The sequence below is a fragment of the Taudactylus pleione genome, unplaced genomic scaffold (genome assembly GCF_031769625.1).
Source record: "Taudactylus pleione unplaced genomic scaffold, aTauple2 ptg000154l, whole genome shotgun sequence".
Lineage (NCBI taxonomy): Eukaryota > Metazoa > Chordata > Amphibia > Anura > Myobatrachidae > Taudactylus > Taudactylus pleione.
The window spans coordinates 33886505-33898886 of NW_028284556.1; the positions used below are offsets into that span (position 1 = coordinate 33886505).

The 12382-nt window shown below is 42.4% G+C and overlaps 1 protein-coding gene across 6 annotated transcripts in view; it reads left to right on the forward strand.

Moving 5' to 3' along the window:
• The window catches only part of TTC27 (tetratricopeptide repeat domain 27), a 676116-nt gene that overhangs the window by 364367 nt on the left and 299367 nt on the right, over positions 1-12382 (forward strand). For all 6 annotated transcript variants that reach the window (XM_088474427.1, XM_088474426.1, XM_088474429.1 and 3 more), the window contains one exon: positions 1390-1502. In XM_088474427.1, coding sequence (XP_088330553.1) covers positions 1390-1502 — 113 coding nt within the window. The remainder of the gene's footprint in view (positions 1-1389; positions 1503-12382) is intronic.

Consider the following 12382-nt stretch of genomic DNA (forward strand, 5'->3'; position numbering starts at 1 on the left):
ATGTGGAAAAAGTGAAGCATTGTGAATACTTTCCGGATGCACTGTATATGGCAAAACAGGATACAGGAATTTTACTGAAGATTTAAATAGAAACTAAAGTTTTCACACAAACACACAGGGCCAGACAGACATATATATTTGTACACTGAAGTGCCAAGACTCGTGGGAGATAGATGCTTAGTATCATGTACGACCCCTTATAACCCGGCGAAGTGCAACAACTCCATGTGGCTTCGATTCCACAAGTGGATGGAAGTCCACTGGAGAGATGTTGACCCATGCTGTCTTTATAGTTTCCCACAGCTCCCTGATATTTGTAGGTGCCGTATCGAACCAATTCTGGACAACTTGGGGCCGATGACATAGCGCATTATCCTGCTGGAATATTTAATCGTTGTGAGGGTACATGAAGTCCATGAAAGGCTGCAAATGGTCATTAAGCAATGTAACGTAGCAGTTACCGGTCATGGCGTGTTTAGGTGGACCAGCGGCCCCAACCAATGCCAAATAAACACACCGCACATCTTTATGGAACAGGGCCTCATGGGGTCTCCAATATCTCAAGGAAACAAAAGAACGCTGTTCTGACCTACTTGACATACGTCTGGTACCTCCTGCATTGAATGTTAATGTGATTTGAGCCAGTGTCGCTTGTCTGTTACCACAGGCCATTCTGGCCAGATGCCGCTGATCACATACATTATGTACCCATGGTCGGCCACTTCACTATCTACGATGGGTGGTAATGCCTTCCATGAGGTATTCCCGGTACACACATGACACCAAGGAATGTTGAATATCTGCACAACTTCGGAAATGGAATGTCCCATCGGTCAGGCATCCACTATGATGCCACGTTTGAACTCCGATAATTTACGTCGCTTTGCCACCATCAGCAGCCTAGTCGGTGTTCAAACTGACTCGCAATATGTCAGATTACAAATTAAATAGGCCTTGGCATTGCTAAGACGTCACAGTATGGTGACGCCACTTACCATAACTTTTACATACTGCTATCCCATGACTTTTGGCACTTCAGTGTAAATATAACATACGGGGAATTACTGCATGTAAATTCCTACTGAAAACGTTGAGGTAACATATATTATTGAAAAAACAATCTTATAAATCGAGTCAACCTTTCTTTTTTTTGGAGATAATCTGTATCATACAGGTAGGCAAAATCTAGCTGTTGTGGAGTTACATGTTCCAGCAGGTATTGCCAAGCCCAAGCCAAAATGTATGTGTACTTTCATACCAGAAAGAGAGATACAATTTGCCCTCACTTGACCTACTTTATCTTCAGCCAGTCTGATTGTACAAGAAGTGTTTTGTAACTTTTCTGTTTCTTAATATTTACGGTTTTCATTATAAACTTTTCACTCACAGAACTATGAGTTACAAGATGACACGGTTCTTAATAAAATCAAGCTAGCAGATCCAGATCAGTTCCAGATGCCTGACTTGTGTGCAGAAGAGCTGGCTCTTATTCTTGGCGTTTGGTAAGTGGTAACTTCATCTATTTCATAATTCTATAAAATATAGATTTTTTAAAAGAAATTATTTTTTATATACATTTTTTATTTCATAGCAAAACAATACAATACCAATCTCCCGAAAATGTATTCTTGATACGTGTTCATGTACAGTTCATGTGTCCTACCCACTCTGTATTAACCAGTGTAATCCATATTTTACTCTTATATAATTTTCCGTCATTCTAATTTACCCGCAGTTATTTAATGGGGCTGGACGAGATGTTTTCCAGACACAAAGTGCTGTAACAAGGCTTCCAAGCTCGCTGTACCACTCCTGCCTCCTGTGCACATGACGTCATGTGGAGGGGGTGGGGCCACCCGTACCAAGAAGTGCTAGGAATGGCCATTGGTGGGCTGACCATCTGTGTTTACCATCAATGGCACAAAACCATATATGGTGAACAAACGATCGTTTACACCCCTCGATGGCCACTGCTGATGGGGGGCACAGCAAGCCATAGACCAGTCAGCATGGCAGTAGGTCTTAACGGGCAGCTGGTGGCGGGGCTAAGCTCTGCTGTCAGGAAGTACATATGCGTTCACATACATCTATCCTCCGTGTGACTCGATAGCATCGGCAACTTTTCGTGTGACTTTTTACCTTAAAATGCGTCTTATTCATACAGCGATGTGAATAAGTTGCACACGCAGCTTCTACTGATTAAAATGATATGCTGCATGCCTATATTCTATGTGCAACTGCGGGTGTATCTGCATGCTAAACACTACATTACAGTGTTCCAGCCGCTGACACTAATGTAGCATTTTGCATGGAGATACACCCACAGTCACTCAAAGAACAGAGACATGCTGCATATTATTTTAATCAGCAGAAGCTGCTTATGCTACCAATTCGCATCACTGTGCGAATAATACACATTTGAAAGTAAAACATCTCACAAAATGACACACTGCACTAACGAGTCACGCCACGGCATGGCGAGCTGTTTAACGCACAAGGAGGCTAGTTGTATGAGGACACATCTGTATAAAAAAAACCACAGGTTCCCAGTCTACCATCGATGGTGGAGAAACATTGGTATTGACCATCAATAGTTAACTATCGATGTTTGATGGCCATCCCTAATTAGTATAGCACTGCCTGGAGTGTCCTCAGGATGCTCAGTGTGGCAGTACTTCTAGGTGGCAGGGTGTATGGCATGCTGGAAGCGTCCAAAGAACGTTCCAGACAGCATTTTCATAAGGTGATACTGATTTCAAGGAGGCGTCTCCCATGCACCCTGCTAACCAGAATCAGGACTGTGGGGCAGCAACTGTGCTACTCACAGGACCCCTAAGTGCGGCCCTGCCGACAAGCCCTACCTTATCAGAAACCTATGCAAAGCAAACATAATATCTGTAATTCATCTATTTCTCATCTCATAGAGGTTAACAGAATTGCTTCTTTTGGGCTCTGTTGAAGTGAGATGGACATTGGGGAGGAAAGATTGTTTTTCCTCTTCTTAGTATTGTAACATCTTATAGACAGGGCCCTCCATCCTCTTGTTCTTCCCCAACACTATCCATTTCACCAATGATCTGCTCCCTTGTCGGTCTTCTTCTATGTGGCTCAGGCTCTGTTTGCTCCACCATTTGTTGGGTACAGGATTACTTAGCACAAAACCAAATTTCCTCTGTATGCTTCTGGTAGCACTAACAAGTTACCCTACCTCTGCTGTCTGTCCTGAGATGTTTGGTACTTATGTTGTATATTTATGCTATCATATTCTGTTAATATTAAAATAGGGAGGACAGACCAACAGTGGCAAGTGGGAAAGACAGAGGGCGGGAACATGGGCATAGAGGGGGAGGCAGGGAAAGACCGTGTATGGGGAGAGCCAGAGATGGGATAAAACAGACTTCTCAATTGCACAGGGTTCTTAAGCTGTAGTGTGACTAGACTAAGTAAACCTGATACCATTCTAAATCTGATTGATGACGCCTACACCATAATTTTCTGTTGTTGAAAAAACTCTGAAAAATGTTGGGGCTTAAGATGGCTGGTTAGTGAGTTCTCATTAGTACTACTTGTAACATGGGATTTTTTGTTATTCGCTGTTTACTGCCCATGAACAACATATTCTTGAACTAGAAAATAGGATGTGTACATAACTTATTCTCCAGGATATTTCCCTCTGTCCAGCTGCTAACTTCCACAAGCCGTTTTAATCTATGAAGTGCTGAGAGAGGGAAAAAAACCACAATTAACCCTGGGCAAAACATGACTTTTCTGTTCGGAGTTCCCTTTGATTAGGACTTTTCCATGTGTTCACTTACATGGAGTTATCTGCGGTTTGGCAGCCTGCTAGGTGTGGATTGGATTCTTAGGCCTCAGGTTATATAACCCTTTCAGCACCACAATAGCAGCATAGAGAGCTGCCTTAAATCCAGCCTCTCAGTAAAGGCCCTTGGTATTAATATTTCTATTTTGTGCTTAAAAATAATCATAAAATATTGAATGGGTTTATCAAATGTACATGCCACATACAGCATTGTAGGGACAGTTTGAATCTAATATATGATTTGGTAACTTGAGATATCACCTATTGCACAGTGATGCTAACAGGTCCTGTCATATACAGTAATTCTGTCCTCTTTTTTGCTTTACATAGATTGTTTATGCGGTGTATTTTTAAAACTATATTTAAATATTTTATTGATTAACAAAAATATGCCTAGGGGGTATCTCGCACCCCCTCGTCCGTAGGTACAATTGTAAACTTATCTCCCACCCCCTATTGGCAGTAGACCTCCCAGTGGTCATAGACCCATAGTAGTAAAAGAGGCACTCTTTTAATCTCTGCTTCCCCATCTAAAAAGCCTCCCCTGTTTTTATTATTATTAATATTTTTTATTATTGTTTTAGAACATCTGATAAATAATTCCTGGGCGTGGAGGATCCCTTTTTTCTGTCTTCACACCCCTTTATCCTTGATGACTTCAATAGTTTGAACTTTATGTCCTGTAATATGCTGCTGGGTCTATAAAAAAATTTCCACAATGTAATAGCAGTCCCTGAACTTGGAAGCACACACGGCTTCCGCAGATCTCTCCCCCCTGGCTCAAGAATAGCATTTACATTAATATAAACACATGAGTTATTAATTCAATCAGTGCTGCATACTATCTAGCAATGGTTCTCCCCTCTGAAAGATTGGCTGTTGCATGAGTAAGTTAGCGTTCAGTCATTCAGTATGGCAATTTTAATCAGCATCATCAGTTAGGCAACAGGGCAAACTTATTGGTGACATGGGAGAGAGTTGTGGATGAATAGATTAGTAATGTTACTTGGGGGATTATAGTGAAGGTGTTGTCAGTAATAGCATAGGGAGGAAGTAGCTATACAAATTCATGGAGTCCTTGGTGAGATGCTTGTGGTGAGAGGAGCATCCTCCCAATGAGGAGGTAGGTTCTAATTGGGTATATTCACTGCATCAAAATTGAAGAAACATCATTACACTTGTGTATTCAAAAGGGGCATATTTATCATCACATGCACTCAAACAGTCAGTGGGTTCTGCATCCTCATTAGCAACATTTACATAGGACAGGACAGATGTGTCCTCATGCACCTATCCTTTTTGTGTCATATGGCACGAGGCGCCTGGTACAACCACAGATAGCGATTTCTGAATACTCTTTCCTAAATGTTTCTACATTTTCCAAAATTTTACTTCTTACCTCACTTATAGTGTACTGGGGGCCTGATTCAGCTTGAATTGCAATTGCAAACATCAATGCAGCCGAGTGATTTTTATCCTATGCACATGCATAATAGCGCATGTGTGTGTTCGCATTGCGATCGCACCCGAAAACCAGTGAACATACAGAAATGATTGACAGCTGGGAAGTGTTTGGGGGAGGTGACAGAGGTGATCTAAAAATGCAGGTGTGTCTTACCATTTGGATGCGTCCATAATTTAGCCAGTACGATCACCGCAGGACAAGAGCTATCTCTGTGCAGAGACTTGCAGTATTCGAGATAGGTCAGACTAGCCATAAATGTTCAATGGTGGCCGATGTTCCCGATGTGTACTCTGATCTGCGTGTGCACTCACAGAAGAGAGTGGGCGTCTCTATGCACGGATAAGGTTGTGGCTGCATCTGCATATATTAGCAGCTGCGTTCTGTGAAGATTTGCAGATGCAATTGCCTTCCAAGCTGAATCAGGCCCTAGGTACTTAGGATTAGTAATTTTGGAGCAAATGAATCGGTATAAAGTCGAAGATAAAGCACAATGATGCGTGGCGCAGGTCACTCATATTGGACCTGTCTTTATACATTTTTACTCTAGGATGTGTACATTTCCTCAGTATTGCTACTTTTTCCTCCATTGCGCTCCATTTTTTTTGCATCTTATTTTACTTATAGTTTACTAGTTACTTAGGGATTAGTGTTTTGGCATGGCTATGTCTGTAGCGCACTAAATAGGGTTTTTTGGAGCTATTTGAGGATAGGTGTATGTTGATACATCTGTAGGTCAATCCTGAAGACTAGAGAAATGCTGCTTCCGCATTCTGTTATAGATGTCAACTAGCTAAGAGAAGGCATTCCCTACCAAGAGACTTCATACTTTTGAAACATTTCCTCATATTTCAAAAGTAGATTGATAAGTAGATTGATAGGTACTTTGTAAAGGTAGATGTATCTGCAATAGGTAAGGACATGTGGATCTTGGGCCTGAATCAGAGAGTTACGCAAATGCAATGGCAGCTGCATACCCTCCTCACGGATCGCGGTTGCTAAAATACGCTAATGCCTTCCAAAAGCACAGCCTAGCATAGGGATGCCCTCTGCTGCCTTCTCATATCCGTCTGATGGAGTACAACAGCGTAAACATCGGTACCATTGACGCACATCGGGCAGTCACGTAGCATGACCAGTCTGGCCAGCCGCAAACACTGCAGCTCTCCTGACACGCAGAGAGCTCTCATACTCTGAAGGTTAATGATTCTGCCTTTGAACCTCTATATACCCCTGCCTATACCTTCTAATATCCTGCCTATAAACCTCTAAGGATGACGCTAATTTGCGTACGCAGTCATACAGTAAATAAAGACTCCAGACCTAGAACCTGTGGTTCCAAAGCACAAAGTATTATTCAAGTAAAAGTACAGCAGTTACACGCTATGATCCTCATATAATCTTAGCGCAAATAAATTATACAGACCCAAGTACAATTATACATACGCAGCGCTCTCTGGTCCAGATGTAGGCATCAGCAAGAAACCCCCGTCAATCAGCATTCAGCACGAAGACTAGGAACCCAGGGTCAGAGCACACATATTTATACCCCCCAGAAATAAATAACACAATAGAGAAGTTTGTTGCTAATACCATTGGTCCTAAAGGAGAGGGCATATGTTACAAGGCATTTAACAGGTTGGTTCAAATAGACACAGTCCAGCCTCTAACAACTGGTGGTCTCTGGTTTCCCGCCTCATGCAAATCCTAACAGTTGGTCATATAATGTACATTTTGTTGCTTGAAGTCTCTGCGGTCCATAAGTTGAGAATGCATGTTGCGATCTCTCCATCGATATTACCGGAATACTGTTGAGGGAGTACGCATCAGTACAATACCAAACATGGCTTACTTATCACGTATAAAACCTTAGTTACGAAATAATCTTTATTTCCTAACAATTATTATAAATGTGCATACTCGAATCTTATACCTTAAAGCTTATGGAACCTTGTATGTGAATATGTAATGTGTGAGTGGGTTGGGTTTGATGTAAAGACGCTAGTTAACTTGGGGCAGATGCGTGTGCATGAAGCTAATATTCAGCGTTTTCATACAGGATCTTATGCATTCGCTAATATGTGACTAGTTAACAGCGCAATTGTGCGTATTAATGTGTGCATGAGAAATGGTGAAAGATGCACTCGCATGATGCTAATAGTAATATCGCCACATGTACTAAAGTGTGAGTTTATCTAAAATGGCGCTTGGGCGGCCATTCACAAAATGGCGTCTTGCGATCTCATTTCCAAGGTGGCGTCTTGCGGCCAGTCGCAAGATGGCGTCGCTGCAATCCAATTTTAAACTGATCTTGTCTCAGCCAATTTTCCAGCTTCGACAATCCACCCTTTGATAGCGAACAACATGCTATCACAATCTGATTTTAAAATATAATTTAGGCTTACATTTATATACTATTTAGTGTTATTATGGGATGGCACAAGGTGGTTCTTAATCAATAATGTGTATCTGAGTGGGGACATAAAACTACTATTATATGCACGCCGCGGATCTTGGAAGATCATGTGAAAGGTGTGGGGATACACCAGTCCTATAAAGGTAGTCTTGAAGGGGAAATTTGAGACTTTACATTATCTGAGGTGTTTTAAAATAACATTTCAATAATACATTCTATGCATGTCTAAATATAATACATTAAGTGATGGTAATTCCTAGTTCAGGGTTGTAATGCCGTCTGTATTTACCTCAGTATTCATACTGACCACCATCATAATTTTGTTCTTTCGTTTTACTCTTATTTTTAAATTTTCCACACTTCAACACAATAGGAACACACCGGACACATATGCCATTTATTATGATGACAATCAGTATAAGGATTAAGAATTTGTCTATGCTGGCGATCACTTCCTGGACCCATTCCCCTAGACCTGAGAACCATTTCACTGGGTTCAGCCTTGAAACCCATCCTTCTATCTTCTCCCCTACTTCAGCCACTGAAGCATTATGGTTCTTACGAAATTCCCATTTTAGCTGCAGCATTTCATCCATCTTTCGGTCTATCACCTCCTTAGGGTCGCTGGTATCATTGGTGACATAGGTGCAACATTTTACTCCAAATTGGGTGGCCAACATTACGCAATACCCTCCAGTAACAGCAGTTAAATAATTTAACACTAGCCTGTGTTGCACCAGTTCTTTCTTCTACGCTTGCAATTCTCTCCCTGTATACCTGAATGTGTCATCGTACATCTCAGTAATATTATCTATCAATTTAGCAAGTTCCTGAATATATCTAAAGTTTAATGTACCATGAGCGATCCTGGTGGGATCCAATGCGACTAAAACTTGAAAGCCAGTTGTCTCACTAATTAACTGAGTGGCTTTATGCACGTCACCAGGTATCATATTTCGTTTGCCTCTGTGTTCATATTGTGTGTGAAGATATGGTGACGGTGTGTTTTTAAGTATACCAAGCATTTCAACATGTGTGAGGGTCATAACTTCTGGGACTACTCTTCCCAGGTAACACAAACCTTCAGAGCTTGGGGAGAGCCACTTATACGCTTTTCTTCCACATATAAAATATACATTATCAGGGAGAACATAAGGAATGGTATGCATCATTATCATTAAGCACATTTCCCTTGTAAACAATCCTATTTCTGGGTCTTCCATCTGGTACATGCAAGTCTCTGGCTGTATTATTTTAGCACAATAACCATCTGGCACCTTACCAATAATTTCTTTGGTGGAACTCAATGCATACTGGTACCTAAAATGTCTCCCACTAGATTTAATTGAGCGTAACAGATCATGGTTTATGGACTCATTATGAGCTCTTTGTGAGAAGGTCATCGTCTGATTATTCCCTGTCATTTCCCAACTCCCGGGTTTATTGGGGTTGGTTATGTTTAAACACAAAAGTGATCTATCTACTTGGAATTGATAGAGTTTGAAATGAGGTGGTTTGGATGAGAGGAATGTTCCATCCAATGTTTTCCCTTTCTGTAATACTAAAATTTCCATAATATTAAGCGGAAATGGCACCAACCCTACATTATGCTGTCGCTGTGGCACATGTGAACACACCCAGCAATCAGTTTGATTGAACTCTTTGCCTACCATGCTATGATAATCCTCTAAAGGATACCCACCCCAGTACGGGTTATATTTAGGCTGGCACCATTGGATACAATTCTCATCAACTAGGGACCCACAAAGCTCACAAATACAGGAATCTTCAGACGATAAACCTCCACACCGTCCCCGAGTATCCAGAATAACAGCTCTCTTAACAATAACAGTACTAAGATTGGTCAGACACTCCCCTGATTGGCATTGCACTCCTTCTGACTCCACTCCATCAGCACTGCCATCAACTCCCCTCTCCACAATCGGTCCCCCTTCACAGAAACCGGACATTCCCGAACCGACCAGGATGGTGAACACTCTAAAAGAGAATATGAAAATGAAAACAGCAGGTCCGTCCATTGCCACAAGAAGTCCTGCAGATTTCTTTTAGTTCAGGTATCTCACTACGACCTTTTGAATCCTCCCGGAACAAGCTCACGAGCGACAGGTTCACGCTATCAGCCTTGTCTCCGACTTGTTTCACCACCGGTTGGTTGACCTGTCTGCAGTGATTGGAATGGACCCAGGTATCTCTCTCAGCCACCTTCAAGATGTAGTACTTGTCAGCAGCACCTGGTACGGACCTTCCCACCGATCAGTCAAACAACCTGAACGCGAGAAATTTCTGATCATAACATATTCTCCTGGTTCAACATCATGACAGTTAGTTTCAGGCATATCATTGGACAACAATTTCAGTTTCTGCTGCTGTTGTTTTAACTGCTTACTCATTGATATAAGATACTTTACAGTTACCTCGTTGTTACCTTTCATGTCTTCCTGTGGACTTATAATCAAATGAGGTTGTCTACCGAACAATATTTCAAATGGGGACAGATTCAGAGGAGGTCTAGGAGTGGTCCTTATGCTATGTAGGACCAACGGTAATGCTTCTGGCCAACCTAGTCCAGTCTCTGCCATGATTTTACTTAACTTATTTTTAATAGTCCCGTTCATCCTCTCTACCTTGGCACTGGCTTGCGGTCGGTAGGGCATGTGAAGTCGACTATTAATACCCATCAGCTTACACATATTTTGAAAAACATCACCTGTGAAATGAGTACCCCTGTCACTCTCAATGATTTTAGGGATACCGTACCTGCATACAAATTCCTGAACTAGTTTCTTGGCAGTAAACGCAGCAGTATTAGTGGCCGGTGGGTAGACCTCAACCCAATTAGAAAATACATCAGTGCACACTAATACATACTTAAGATTCCTGCATGGTGGTAATTGGATGAAATCAATTTGTATCACCTGGAAAGGTCCATCAGTCGGTGGAATGTGGGACGGTTCGGTAGGGATCGCTTTCCCTATTTTCTTCCTCAAGCAGGTCAGACAGGACATTGCTATCTTTTCTGCTTGTGAAGAAAAACCTGGTGCCCACCAGTATGCTCTCACCAACTTGCACATACCTTGCTTTCCCAGATGAGTCAGACCGTGTGCTGCCTCAGCCAGGCTGGGGTAATATGCCTTGGGGGCTACTGGCTTACCTTGTCTGTCCCTCCGGAGGACTCTTGCCCACATCCCTTGGACTTCCAAATGGACTTTTCCTGAATTGAACACAAATTTTGCATCTCAATTTCAGCATATCAATTGTTTGGAAAGACATAATTTTTTCAGTGGAAGAAAACATTTTTAACCCTGCTGCCCATTTTGCAGCTTCATCGGCTCTGTTGTTGCCCAGTGACACCGGGTCATCGTCACATGTATGGGCTTTACACTAGATTACTGCCACCGCTTTGGGCAGTTGGATTGCTTCTAAAAGATGTTTTATGTGTCGGGAATGTGCAACTGGTGTGCCTGCTGCTGTCATAAAATTTCTCTGACGCCATAGAGCCCCGAAATCGTGCACCACCCCGAACGCGTACCTTGAGTCAGTGTAAATGTTAGCAGATTTGCCTGCTGCCAGTTCACACGCTCTAGTTAGTGCTACTAACTCTGCCACCTGGGCTGAGTGAGGAGGACCAAGAGGTTTGGCTTCTATGATGTCTGTGTCATTTACAATAGCATAACCTGTACATAATTCACCTGTGTCTGTTTGTCTATGACAACTCCCATCCGTGTAAAAAGTCACCTCTACATTCTCTAAAGGTGTGTCGTGTGTGTCGTGTATGTCAGGTCTAGCAGTAAAGGTCTGATTCAGATATTCCATACAATCGTGTGTATCATTATGTCCGCTGAACTCGCCCCCCGGCAGCAACTTGTCTCCTTCCACCCTTTTTACATCATGTTGTACATATGGTAAATACGTTGCTTGATTCAGCGTGCTGCAATGTTTAACAGTGATGTTTGCAGGTGCGATTAGAGCTAGTTCCCATTTGGTAAACCTAGCCGAAGAGACGTGTCTGGTTTGAGCAGAGTTCAGCAGAGCATATACAGCATGGGGAGTGTATACAATCATATCATGACCCAATACTACGACCTCACTTTTACTCACCAATAAAGCGGTAGCTGCTACACTTCTCAGACAGGTGGGGTGATCTCGCCACAGTGTCCAATTGGGCACTGTAGTATGCTACGGGCCTACTGGCATCACCATGTTTTTGTGTAAGGACACCTGCAGCACAACCATCTGCTTCCGTACAATATAAATCAAAAGGTTTTTCATAATCAGGTATTCCCAATGCAGGTGCTTTTGTCAGACTATCCTTAAGATTAAGGAAAGCCTGCTCTGATTCCTCTGTGTGTATGACATGATCGGGCTTTGAGGAAGAGATTAAGAACCTCATTCAGAGTCGGTCGAAGCGGCCACACTGTCATACGCCACCGATGTTCGCTATACTGCGCATGCGTAAAGTTCGCAATGCGCGTGCGCAAACTAGCTTCTACGATCAGAAATTTCTCTCTCCTTGAACACAGCCAGGTCGGTAATTTGAGTGACAGATGGAGGCGTTTGTGGGTGGTAACAGGGGAAGGTGCTTGAAAATGGGGGAGTGGAGATCCGAACGCAGACGTGCCTCATTATGCGAACGGCGTTTTATGGGAGTGCATACGGATTATGG